The sequence below is a fragment of the Crotalus tigris genome, unplaced genomic scaffold, assembly GCF_016545835.1.
Source record: "Crotalus tigris isolate CLP2741 ecotype Arizona unplaced genomic scaffold, ASM1654583v1 scf7180000017940.1788314, whole genome shotgun sequence".
NCBI classification, from domain to species: Eukaryota; Metazoa; Chordata; class Lepidosauria; order Squamata; family Viperidae; genus Crotalus; species Crotalus tigris.
Genome location: NW_024096732.1, coordinates 1,018,479 through 1,031,917, shown reverse-complemented (window position 1 = coordinate 1,031,917; position 13,439 = coordinate 1,018,479). Strand labels below are relative to the sequence as shown.

The following is a 13,439-nucleotide window of genomic DNA, read 5'->3' as shown; positions in this document are numbered from 1 at the left end:
CGGACTTCGCTCGGTGGGCAGGGCGTTGCGCGGGTTTGGCAAAAGCCCCGATCTCCGCCGGCGCAATGCTCGCCTTCCTAGGCAGGAACATGGTGAGTCTTTTGCAAGGCTGCGCGGGCGCCCGGTTGGAGAACCGCAGGTTGGCCGGGGGATCCTGAGTGGGCGCTGCTGCTGCTGCGCGGGTCGGGTGGGGATCGCGGGCAGGGAGGCCCCTCCGCCTCCTTCCTTCTTTTGCAAACTGATGGGTCTCTGTTGACTTTCGCTTTTGCGTTTGGGATTGTCCAGCAAGGAAAATAAAATTGTGTTGTGTTTTTTGTGTTTGTCCTGCTTGGCATCTCTCTTTTGGTTGCAATGCAGCCGGGTCCTTTTGGATCCTGGCCTTTTTTGGGGGGGGGAGGGAAGGACAAGGGGGGGGGGTCCGTGAGCCTTTGGGTGGGACGGAATATTCTCCTTTGCAAAAGGACAGGCATTGACTTGTCCACTCAGAAAGAGGAGATTTTTAATTCCACCCCCTTTAAATAAAGAGGGAAAGGTCTCACTTTTTGGCTGTTTCCGACAGGGTTTTGTTTTTTTGTTTTTGTTGTTGTTGTTCCAGTTGTGGATCCCAGGAATAAGAAACAAATGGACAAAATAGTTGCTTTTTATTCTGCAAGAAATAACAAAAAGAAATCGCGACAGAAACAAACAGGATCACTATTTTGGCACCGGTTTGGGAACAAGTACTTTCGTTTAGTGAAGGGGAAGCAAAAATTGAAAGAAGAATTCTGTTTTACAGTTAGTCCTAAAACAGCCGGTCTAATTCAATGTTTTTGGCATGGATTCCCTTGCAAAATAAATATTTCAATTTAGTTATGTGCTAAATCCAGTTTTGGCTGTGCTCTATCTACCCGTGAAAGTAAATGCCATTGACCTCTGAAAGTTTGCACTGGCTGGCCTTCCTTTCTCCCTTCAATAATTAGCTTCCTCCTTCCACTAGACAGAGTCAGTATTGGTACCGTTCCGCTCAAAGCTACAATAATTTTATTAGCACTAGTGTAACCGACGCCTTGCAGAGATGATAGTCCTCGGTTTACGGCAGCAACAGGGGCCGTGACATTCATCGCTAACCAGTGCAGTCATTAACCGAGGCACCGCATGACTGCAGCTGATTTTACAGTCTTTCTTGCCATGGTCATTAAGCAAATCGCTGCATTTCTCCTCAGCACCATGGCCAGTTGTAAGTCAAGGCTTGACTTTGCTGGTCGGGTTGCAAAAGGGGATCACGTGTCCTCGGGACACTGCAACAGTAGTGAGAACATGCCAGTTGCCAAGCATCCAAATTTTTATCACGTAACCGGGGGGGGGGGGATGCTGCAATGGTCGTAAATGTGAAAAACGGTCGTCACTTTTTTTTCAATGCCTCAATCTGGCACTAAATGAACGGTTGTAAGTCAAGCATTGCCTGTGGAAGTAATCTTGTTCGGTTTAATGTTTGTTTAGCTAAAGTGGTTGCGTTTACACAATCCCCGTTGACAGGGCCGGGTTCCAGGAAAACTTTTGCAATAGTAATTTTGCTAATTAGACTTTGGAGAAACAGGAGATGCTAAGCGTCCCAGCCTGAATTAATGAGTGGTGTGCCTTAAGGACGATGCTGAAACTGGGATTCCTGGCTCCTGAAAACTCTCTTCCCGGCTATGGATTTAGTTTCAGGCATTTTTAGTGCCATGCAGGATGACTCCGGTCGATTTCAACCCCGAATGGTGAGAGCTGCTGGGCATCAAAGCCGTGAGATGGCGATTTTGGGAGCCAGGCAGCCAACTGGCACGGTTGCCTGCCCTGAGCAGAGGGTCAGACTGGAGGTCCTCGGGGGGACCCTTCCTCCTTTGATAGAGACTCGCTCTCTATCAGAGGAGATTATTTCTTGCACGGACAAGCAAGGAAGCTGCAGAGCGAGTTGGTGAAAGAAGCACAGCGCAAAATTAACAGAAAAACAGCAGAGGAATCACACGCCCAGAGGCTGAACTTTTTTCCCACCGTTTCGAAAATCGTTTGGAAACTGCTGGAAAAAAACCCGCAAAGTTGTTCACTGCGTCAGGTTGGCAAATAGAAACGGGTTGAACCCTGCTTTCAAAAATTGCACCTTGAACTGGAGAGACATCGTAGGAGCAAAACTGGTTGGGCCTGTAGTGGCAAAAAAAAAAAAAAAAAAAAACAACGAACAGATTTCCCCCCCTCCCAATTAAACTAATTTTATTACATTTTGTGAGGTGCAGCTGGCTTCAAACAGTGGCACAGAGTGGCTAAGATAGGATTTAAAATGGGGTAGTTTTTAATCTTGTTAAAATTAACCTGTTCAATCTGTTAACAGTTAAACCTATATAATTTTAATTGTTTTATTCTTTTTTTCTATTTGCCTTTTTTTATAAGCCGTAAGCCGCCCAGCTTCACCTTAATAGGGGAGATGGGCGGCACAAACATTTAGTAAATAATCAATAAATCAAAATGCAATAGAATACAAGCCTTGTATTGTAATAACATTTGTTAATTAGCAAAGAGGCTACCAAGTTCCTGATTTTGAGCTTGTCGGTCATGTAATTTACTTCCTCAGATGCCTGGGAAGGCTTTGTGTGTGCTTGTGTGATTAGTCAAATTACATAACAGGGCTGCTTTGTTGCCAATTTTATTACTACAGGTAGTTCTTGACTTATGACTACAATTGGGATGGGAGCTTTTGGCACTAAGCAAGATGGCTGTTAATTGAATTGTGTAGCGGTTGTTAAGCAAATCCAGTGTCCCCCATTGACTTTGCGTGTCGGAAGCCAGCTGGGAAGGTCGCAAACGGCAACCGCCTGACACCGGGATGCTGCAACTGTTGTAAATGGATGCTGGTTGGCAAGCACCCAAATTCTGATCACGTGATCACGGAGAGATTGCACTTGTCATAAATGCGAGGACTAGCACTGTTGTCATTTCAAACCATTGCTAAACAAATGGCTGTAAGTCAAGGACTATCTAAAAGCAGGAGCATCAGCTTTGTTAGGGAATTGTAGCCATATAAATGTATTTTTAGAGCATCTATAAATAAATTACGGTGGATATTGATTGCATTGCTTTTCTCTAATTGCAACTGTGGTTTAATTTTGCTTGTTAATTTTAGTTGGGATTAGGCAGTGACCCCCGTTAGAGAGGGTGCCTTAAAAACAAAACATTCATGCATGTCTTTTAGTTGGCTTTCTGCAGGCTTTGGCTGATCAATTACCAAAGTAAATAATTAGCATTATATAAGCCTCAAACCGGAATTACTGTTATATCAAGAAATCCTTTAAAGGTTGGCTTGTTTTGTTAGGGGATTATTTGGGGGCGTTTAGATATGTGGCATAAAGAACAGAGAGAATTATTTTGATGAGATACAAACCAAACATTTTGGGTTTCATCAGCTGGTCAGTCCATTTGTGTTTTGAAAGGTGAGCAAGTAACCTTTCTTACTTCCCTGCCTGCTTTTCAGAATCCAGATTGGAGGCTGGCATCGTCTCCCTCAGCCCTCATGCTGCTCAGGGCGTGAAGCCCAAAGCATCACGTGTCACGTGATACGGGAAATGTGAAATACCAGAGAGAGAATTTTAGCACCAAAATGATCCTGTTGTTTCTGAATTCTTGTTTGCATTTATACAAGTGCTGACCACCTTCGGTATTTTCACCCTGCTCACCTTACTGCTGAGCATGCTTTTGGCAGCACGTCGTCAAACTATTTCATTGACAGGTTAGGAAATGTTGGGTGTATTAAAGGAACAAACCAAAACACAACCTGAAATGAAAGACAAGGGGGGAAAAAAGGCAAAAAGAAACCAAGAAGAAACCAGACCACAAATAAGAAAAAAAATATATAGACGTCTGTCTTCCATACCTTCCTTCCTTGTTCCAGGCAAAGCCGTCCAGCTGGTTGAAGCCGGTGGCGTTAAGGAAGCTGCGAGGTCGCTATCTGACCCATCAGGAGGGCCTGCCCCATCTGCCCGTCCCTCCCCTGCAGCAGACTTTGGATCGTTACCTGCTAATGCTGGAGCCCATCATTAGTGAGGAGGAACTCAGCCACACCAAAGATTTGGTGCAGGATTTTCGGAAACCGGGCGGCGTCGGAGAGCGGTTACAGAAAGGGCTGGAGAGAAGAGCGCGGAAGAACGAGAATTGGGTAGGTGGGCCCCCAAGCCCTGGGGGGAAAGTGTGTTGGGTTCTAGAGATCTGTCTATGGAGATGCTCAGTCATCCAGGTCAAGGTTGCCCCAAAGGTGCTTTTCAAGAAGCAAGTGGACTTTCTTGGTTTTGCCTTGAAGATGTTTCGCTTCTCATCTTCAGCTCAAAGCTGAAGAAGCTTCTTGGATGAGAAGCGAAACGTCTTCAAGGCAAAACAAGAACGGAAAAGCATCTTGGGGGTTTTAGAGATCCTTTCTAATCAGTAACTATGAGAGGGACCTTGAGATCCTAGTGGACAGTCACTTAAATATGAGCCAGCCGTCTGCGGCGGCAGCCAAAAAAGCCAACACAATCCTAGTCTGCATTGACAGAAGGATAGGATCAAGATCATGTGAAATTCTAGCACTGCTTTATAAAACCTTAGTAAGACCACCAAGCTCAGAGAGCACCAAGGACCACACAGTCCTCCTCCTCTCCTGGCACTCCACTCCCTTCTAATACGAATGATGTTACCTAGTTGGGTCATGAAACGCCTGCAAGCAAACCCACAGAGAACACCCAGGGCCCCTCAGGTCAACCCTGAGCTATTCTAGCAATATGTAGATGCACCACTTATTGCATTCTCTCCCTTCTCAACCGAGCTTTCAGATTGGTGGCTGAAAACAGCGTATCTGGAGTATCGGCTTCCAGTGGTCATCCATTCCAGCCCTGGCGTGGTGCTGCCCAAACAGGATTTCCTGGATCGGCAAGGCCAACTAAGGTGAGCCTCCTTAGTTTTGTGGTTGAACCTCATTGCTGCAAAAGTCCATTTGTAGAGGTGAAAAGTGTAGTTTTTCAAGCAGGAGGTGGCTCCTTCCCTCCGAGGTAAGGTTGGTCCCCACCTTGTTACTTTTTCGGAAGGCCCCGTAACTTTTGCTTGTAGAACCCAGGGCATTTAGAATCCAGTTCTTCCAGAGCAGAAGGTAACCTCCGTGTAGTATGTATTTTGGATGCCGCTCGTTTGCAAATCATCTAAGTGCTGCTAGTATTTTTATCTTTCCTCTGTGGGCTGCCCCCGATTGAGAATGCAAAAAAAAAAAAAAGGGGGTGAGGGGGGATATTTGATCTTTGCAGAAGGGGGGAGTCACCTTTCCCTCACTAGCCCACCAGCCCCCTTTCACCTTTCCTCTCCTTCTGGGCTGCATTTAAAAATACCAGCCAATGCAAGGAAAGAGCGAGCGAGCGGTGAGGGCATCAGAAAGGAATTCTCCTTCTCCTGCAGCGTCCTTCCCTTCCCTGATAGGCCCGGCTCCATCTGCAACAGGGATGGATGCACACACACACACACACACACACTGCCTAGCAGGGCCCCCTCCCACAGCAAAAGGTCACCCAGTCTGCGGGGTGCCGCTTGGGCATGGCTAGAAAAAAACTGAAGGCGTTTATTTCCAAACAGACAAGCATTTTTCGGGGCAAAGGAGGTCAGTGTGTGGAATGAAGCCAGGTCCCCCCTCCAGCCTTTAATCCTTGACTGGGGTTGATGGGACTTGTAGTCTGAGAGATCCAGAGGTGTCATGTCGAAAAATCTGGAAAAATATTTGGATACCATAGGGATGGATAAAATCTTAATTCACAAGTTGGAATCCTGTCTATGTCACGCACACACACAAAAAATTACATGGCTTGGAATAGCTCATCTGTTGCAAAAATATCTGGATCCTTGGGGGGGGGGGAAATCTAGTGGTCCAAAGTTCCAAAACTGCACGCAGACTGTGTTTAAATAAGAGAATAACAGAGTTGGAAGGGACCTTGGAGGTCTTCTAGTCCAACCCCCTGCTCAAGCAGGAGACTCTATACAATTCCGGACAAATCCAATCTTTTCTTGAAAACCTCCAGTGTTGGAGCACCCACGGCTACCGGAGGCAAGCTGTTCCGAAACGCATTTATTCCTGTTGACCTCTGCGGAGATTTGAGCCAAGCAGCCCCTGCTCCATTTGGCAGAGAGTTTCAGGCTGCTGTCACATTGGACAGCTGACCTTGGTGGCTTCCTCCACCGCAGCCTGAAACCAGAGAGCCCCTCGCCTCCCACCTTCCCTCCTGACCTCTTTGCTTGTGACTCCTTCAGGTTTGCGGCCAAGATGATCGAGGGGGCTCTGGACTTCAAGACGATGGTTGACAAGTGAGTTGGAAGGCCTTGTTCGATCTCCGAGGGGCTTAACGTCCTTTGCGTTCATTCCATGCCAAGACAGATCATTAAATGGGGCAAAACTCACTTAGCGGCAGAAACTTTGGGCTCGGTTGTGATCGTAAGTTGAGGACTGCCGAGAGTTGCTCTGATATCCCTGTAGACCTTGCAGCTAATAGGACACGAAGGACGTCTTCCACTCCCCCATTGCCACATGTATGTGTGAGCTCAGCTACTGGAACGTTTATCCTCCCTGTCCTGCCGATTGTCTCGCCTGCAGCTCTTCCTCCTGTCTGCCTAGGCCATTCCCACAGACTCTTAACACCTGGGGAAGAGTCCAGTTTAATCAAAGAACGAAGCATATTGTTTCCTCTTCCGTGCTTTTCCCCACCCTCTGTAGCTGCCCCAAGCAAACATTTTTCAAAAGCCGTTTCCAAATTCCAGATGTTTGTAGCCTCGACACGATGGTCAGCCATGTCTTGCTAGACACCGTGCTTTCTGCTATTCTTTCACCTTTTTTTTCTCCAGCGAAACGCTACCTGTGGAATATCTTGGCGGGAAGCCTCTTTGCATGAACCAGTACTACCAGATCCTCTCGTCCTGCCGCATCCCGGGCCCCAAACGTGATTCAGTGGTGAACTACGCCCAGGGGAAGAAATCGCCCACCCACATCACCGTGGTTCACAACTTTCAGGTGGGCAGGTGACCCTTTGAACTGGGTTCTTTTCTTGCAGGCGTTTCATGACCCAACTAGGTAACATCATCAGTTCTCCTTTTTTCCCAGTTCTTTCAGCTGGATGTTTACAGCAGCGACGGGAGCCCCTTGACCACCGATCAGATTTTTATCCAGCTGGAGAAGATTTGGAATACATCCCTTCAAACCAACAAGGAGCCCATCGGGATTTTGACAAGCAACCATCGCAACAGTTGGGCCAAAGCCTACAACAATCTCATCAAAGGTGAACACCCACCCCTTACTCCCGGGGAGACCCCAGATGGGTTACCATCAATTGCTTGTCATGAACCATTGAGGGAACTGGGTATGTCTAGTCTAATGAAAAAATGGACTGGGGGTGACATGATAGCAGTCCTCCAACATTTGAGGGGCTGCCACAAAGAAGAGGGAGTCAAGCTATTCTCCAAAGCCCCTGAAGGCAGAATAAGTAGGAATGGATGGAAATTAATCCAGGAGACATCCAACCTAGAGGTAAGGAGAAATTTCTTGACAGTTCAAACAATAAACCAGGGGTCTTCAAACTTGGCCCAGCGTACCTGGCTGAGGAATTCTGGGAGCTGAAGTCCACAAGTCATAAAAGGGCCAAGTTTGAAGACCCCTGCAATAAACTGGATCGGCTTGCGTCCAGAAGTTGTAGTTGCTCCATCACTGGAGGTTCTTAAGAAGAGATTGGATAGCCATTGGTCCAGGATGGTATAGAGTCTTCTGCTTGAGCAAGGGCTGGACTAGAAGACCACCAGGTCCCTTTCAACCCTTATTATTCTATGTTCTGTTTAGGAGAATTAAAGAGAATTTTCTGAATTTGTGGATGCTCCATTATAGGACAATCCTTTGACTGAGATAGTATAGGGTCTTCTGCTTGAACACGGGGTTGGACTACAAGACCTCCAAGGTCCCTTCCAACACTGTTGTTCTGTGTGTGTGGGTGTCTTCCCGGCTGACGGAGCGTTTCCTTCCTTTCTAGACAAGACGAACAAGGAATCTGTGCGCACAATTGAAAAGAGCATCTTCACTGTCTGCTTGGATGCCCCAATTCCTCGGGTCTCAGACGACGTTTATAAGAGCCGAGTGGCTGCCCAGATGTTGCACGGAGGAGGGAGTCGTTGGAATAGTGGAAACCGCTGGTTTGACAAAACCCTCCAGGTAACTCAGCAAGGGTACACCTGCCGCACCTTGTCTAAAACTCTGGCATGAGTTGCGAGGTTTCTGTGCAGACATGGGGAAATTGTGGGTGCTCCATCACTGGAGGTTTTCAAGAAGAGGCTGGACAGGCATTTGTCTGGAATGGTGTGGGGCAGGGGTCCCCAACCTTGCCACTTTATGACTTGTGGACTTCAACTCCCATGCTGTCTGAAGAATTCTGGGAGTTGAAGTCCACAAGTCATAAAGTGGCCACGGTTGGGGACCTTTGGAGTAGGGTCTCCAGCTTGAGTCCTAGGATTCTATGATTGTAAAAAAGAGTAAAATATCAAGAAAGAAAGAAAAGTCGTGTATTGCAGTCACAGAGCCAACAAACCACGATTCCTTATTTGGGCATCTGTGCCCAATTTCATCTGGATTTTTCCTTGCAGTTTATCGTGGCGGAAGATGGATCCTGCGGATTGATGTACGAACACGCTCCGTCAGAGGGCCCCCCCATTGTGGCTCTACTGGATCACATTGTGGAGTACACGTAAGGCAGCTTGGCTTTGAGATAGCTTTTTTTTTTTTCTCCTGCTTTCTGGCAACCGATCCAGGATGGTCTTCGTATAAGCCAGCATGTCTTTGTTGGGCGATATTCTCTCTTCAGTAAATACTTCTTTGTCTTTTCAACACGTTTCTAGTTTAAAAATCAGGGGGTCCCTGATTCTCTTTCTTTAAAAAATCCATTTTTCCCCCTGTGTTTCAATTATATCCTTGCTGCTTTTGGTAGAAAGAAGCCAGAGCTTGTAAGGTCCCCCATGATCCCATTACCGATGCCAAAGAAATTACGGTTTAATATCACCCCGGAAATCAAGAAAGATATTGAAAACGCCAAACAGAATCTCAACATGTGAGTAATTCAGTTGTGGACGTAAGTTGTAAAGGATCCTTAAGAAGCCCTTGTGTGACCCGTTTTCTGTCCTTTTTCTGCAGCATGGTGCAAGATTTGGATATCAAAGTCATCGTATTCCACCAGTTTGGGAAAAATTTCCCCAAGTCAGAGAAGATCAGTCCGGATGCTTTTATTCAAATCGCTTTGCAGTTGGCTTATTACAGGTAACTAGGGAGCTGGGTTCGGTTTTCCCAGGTCTGGTGATCTGAATGGCTTGGATGGATTTATTATGTTATAGAATAACCAGGCTAGAAGGGACCTTGGAGGTCTTCTAGTCCCACCCCCTGCTCAGGTAGGAAGCACTATACTGTTCTAGACAAATGACTGTCCAATCTCTTCATAAAAGCCTCCAGTGATGGTGCACCCACAACTTCTGGAGGCAACTTCCATTCCACTGGTTAACTGTTATCAGTCAGGAAATTTCTTACTTCTAGATTGCTTTTCTCCTTGATTAATTTCCATCCATTGCTTCTTGTCCTGCCCTCCTCCTCCTCCTCCTCCTCCTCTTCCCATCTGCTGGCAGTGGTGGATTTCCTTGAACAGCTGGTGAGCCACTGTAAGAACACATCCAAGTCTAATCCAGCAGGGCCCTCCTTATATTCTTAACCAACTGCCCAAGAGAAGCCACCAATCTCCCAGCAGGTGTCTTCAGAGGTGGCCCAACTGCCCTCAAGGCCAAGAATCCTGGATCCCTGGCCCATTCCATAAATTGCTCCTTCCCTTTTCGGAAGCCAGTTTTAAGTTAGGGTGGGGGAGGCGTACATTTCACATTCCCCATGTTTGCTTTTGTTTCTTGTGGCGTTTTTAGAATGTATGGGGAGCTTTGCTCCACTTACGAGAGCGCCTCGCTTCGCATGTTCCGTCTCGGGCGGACGGACACCATTCGCTCGACCTCCGTGGATGCGCTGAAGTTTGTCCAGTCCATGACTGCGGACAACATACAGGTAGGCTACTCAGCGTCCATGTGTTTATCCGTCACGCCTGTTTTCTGGAATCCTTGAAGTTCACCATCTTTCTGAGGTTCTTAGAAGCGCCTGATGGTTGCGTTTTGCGGCTGTTTCTTCCTTAGGATCAGGAGAAGGCAGAATTGTTGAGACGAGCCACCCAAGCACACCGAAGCTATACGGACATGGTGGGTATTATTATTATACATTGGGCACTGATGACGTGACCTAGTGGTGATAATGAAACATCTGCAAGAAAACTCCCAAGCTCAGAGAGCACCAAGGGACCCCTCCCTTGCCCTCACAGTCCCTTTCAGTGGCAAACCTCTGAGCAGCGACGTTGTTCCCTTGCGGGTTCCTCTCTCTCTTTCCCGTAGGCCATAAGGGGAAATGCGATTGATCGTCATCTTTTGGGCCTGAAGCTTCAAGCGATCGAGGATCTGGTGAGCATTCCTGAACTCTTCATGGACACCGCTTACGCTGTGGCCATGCACTTCAACCTCTCCACCAGCCAGGTGAGCTGGCATTGCCATGGATTGGGCCCTTGGGGGTTGGGTCCTTTAGTGTTATTGGACGCTCATGCATGGCCTCCAAGCCGTCCCTCGTGGTGGATTTTTGCAAGTTTGCAGATGGTCCTTGTCTTATGACCATAGTGGAGCTTGGCCATCAAGGTTTTAAGTGGTGATGGTCATACATGGGGTCACCAGTTTGAGGGGGTGGGAGAAAAGCCAGAATGGGAGGACCCCCCAGTTTAAATCATCCATGTTTATTTAATTTACTTTTAATTTTGTATCCTGCCTTTATTATTTTTACAAATAACTTGAGGCAGCAGACCTATCCAACACCCCTTCCTCCTCCCATTTTCCCACTACAACAGCCCTGTGCAGTGGGTTGGGCTTTGAGAGAGGGATTGACCCAAAGTTACTCAGCCGGCTTTCATGCCCAAGGTGGAAGTAGAACTTGCCATCTTCTGGCAATTGGCCCAAGATCATCCAGTTGACTTTCATGCCCAAGTTGGGACTAGAACTCACCATCTCCTGGTTTCTAGCCCAGTACCTTTATCCACTAGACCAAATTATCCTCCCGGCAGGTTCCCGCCAAGACAGACTGTGTGATGTGTTTTGGCCCAGTGGTGCCAGACGGCTACGGCGTTTGCTACAACCCCATGGAGGAGCACATCAACTTTGCCATCTCGGCCTTCAACAGCTGCAGTGAAACCAACGCTGCCCGGCTGGCCCATTACTTGGAACAAGCCTTGCTGGACATGCGGCTTCTGCTCCAGTCCACTCCCAAGTCCAAACTTTAAGAGGGGAAGCCCTGGAGAGGTGAACTGCCTGCTCAACTTACTGTCATCTGGGTGGGCTTCATCCTGACCCTGGACTCCCCTGAAGGACAGAAGACTTTTCGTTGTGGCGCTGAGTTTGCGGGACGGAAATGAACTCCACCAGTCCTCTCCCTGCTCACCTTTCCTCCGTTCACCTCAGTCTGTGCCTTAGAGTGGTTTCGCAGGGAAAATGGGGAGGGGGGCTCCTGAATTCAAGGGAATCTTGGTTGGATGCTGGGTTGAAAGAGAAGGTCTTGGCTCAAAGCCTCCTGAGAATTTTAGCCCGGGATTTTGCACGTTTGTTCTCCATGTGAATAGACAAGTTGGTTTCATAGCATCCATCAGTATGATGGGTTTCACGGTAGAGCCAGTTTATCATCTGATGATAAAGATTGCTTTCTCCTTCCCTTTTCTTCTTCCTCCCGTTCCCCTTCTCCATCATCATCATCCTTTCTCATTGTCCTTCTCCATCTCGTCCTCCTCCTGGACCAACGGCGGATTCTTTGATCTTACAAAATTGGCTCAGAGAGTTGTCCTGCCAGAGTTGATACCATACTAAGGAGCATTTGAAAATGCCAACATTGTCTAGGATTTTCTGTGCCAATAGATATTATTTCATTAAATGATAAGTCTTTTGTTTTTTTAAAAAGTATATATATTTGTTGGGAGATTAGCCCCCGATTTCTTTCTGTTTTTTAGCTTCCTTTGCTGATTGGCTATTGCTGGCTAGGATTCTGGCTACCCAAACCAGGATAACTATTTTAAGTCGCAAGATGTAAACGTAAGACCGACAGTTGTGGCACGGCAAAAAGCCAATCTTCATGCCCGCATTTTGAATAGTAAAATGTTTTAAGTTTCTAAGATGGGGAAAAACCAAGATACAGCTTTTCTTTTTCTTTCTTTCTTTTCCTTTCCTCTTCCTTGTTTCTCCTTCCTTCCTTCCTGTGCTACCAACACAGCTCAGTGGCCAACGTGTTGTAAGAGAATTCATAGAGTGCCAAATTAGATTTGGGTGATGAGTTCCTTCCAGAAGGATGAGGGAAATTCTCCCCACAGGTAGCATTTGCCACAATATTCATGAGATCCGGCGACTTGATGGAAGCGCGTCAGCCGAAACTGTTCAGTCACAGAAGTGCCTTATATTGCCTGCTCCCAGGGATAAAATGTAAAGTGGTTTACAAATTGTAAGTTGATATGTTAGCTTTAAAGTTTTTAACGTGCTGTACATTGAAAGGCAAATGTGGTGGGTAATTTTAAATAGAGCGTTTAGAGCAGGGTTTCTCAACCTTAGCAGCTAATAAGATTCTGGGAATTGAAGTCCACCTATCTTACAGCTGCTAAGATTGAGAAACACTGCTTTAAAATGTTTTTATATATATATAAATATGTAAAAGTAATGAGAATTAGGGACAGGACAAGGACAGTTCACGCTTTGTGCCACATTCATACAACATGCTAAGCTTGCCAGGTTCAACCTTGTTCTGAGTATTTGCAACCGTTCCCGTTGTCTGAATTCAACCTTCAGGTTCCTTTTTGCTTTTTGGCGTTCCCGCGCTCAGAATATGGGTTGATTTGGGCACCCCTTAAATAGAGAGATTCCCAGGAGTCCCAAATATGATGCCAGCTAAGAATTCTGGGAATTTAAAAAAAAAAATACTCCTCACAATTCTATGGAAGCTGATCAGCTAGTTTTAAGGTCTTAAAGCAGCCAAAATGTTGCCTGTCCTAATGTTCTCCTAACACAACAGAGATTTTGCACTGTTTAGTGAAGAATTGCCAAATTCTTGCTTGTTTGGTTTTTTAGCACTTTGGCCCAATGCTTGTGTGATTGGGCTGTAAATTGTATTACATGGATTTTTGGCAAAATGTCTTGTTCTGAAAGACGCAGAGAAATGGAGCTATATAATAAATATAAATATATCCTAATTAAAAGATGGGAAAAGAACGCCGTTCAGATCTTTCTTTCCTGAGTGAATGCACAGATTCCCCTCCTGATTTATAACAGCCCATGATATGATCTCCCCAATCAAG

At 46.5% G+C, this 13,439-nt stretch overlaps 1 protein-coding gene across 1 annotated transcript; it reads left to right on the top strand.

The window, feature by feature from the left end:
- The first annotated feature begins 65 nt into the window (after positions 1-65).
- CRAT (carnitine O-acetyltransferase) lies at positions 66-13,353 on the top strand. The gene is made up of 14 exons (XM_039345114.1): positions 66-92; positions 3,902-4,165; positions 4,808-4,926; positions 6,271-6,324; positions 6,859-7,024; positions 7,115-7,289; positions 8,031-8,209; positions 8,638-8,738; positions 8,979-9,098; positions 9,182-9,304; positions 9,949-10,084; positions 10,210-10,272; positions 10,462-10,599; positions 11,175-13,353. Exons 1-14 carry the CDS (start codon positions 66-68, stop codon positions 11,388-11,390), a joined length of 1,881 nt encoding a protein of 626 aa, XP_039201048.1. The 3' UTR covers positions 11,391-13,353.
- Positions 13,354-13,439: the final 86 nt, after the last annotated feature.

Excerpts from the sequence above, each read along its gene's own strand:
- CRAT (XM_039345114.1), top strand. The coding sequence starts at position 66 with ATGCTCGCCTTCCTAGGCAGGAACATG. Across the intron at positions 4,927-6,270 it reads GATCGGCAAGGCCAACTAAG|GTTTGCGGCCAAGATGATCG; the intron begins GTGAGCCTCCTT and ends TGACTCCTTCAG. Across the intron at positions 7,025-7,114 it reads CCGTGGTTCACAACTTTCAG|TTCTTTCAGCTGGATGTTTA; the intron begins GTGGGCAGGTGA and ends CTTTTTTCCCAG.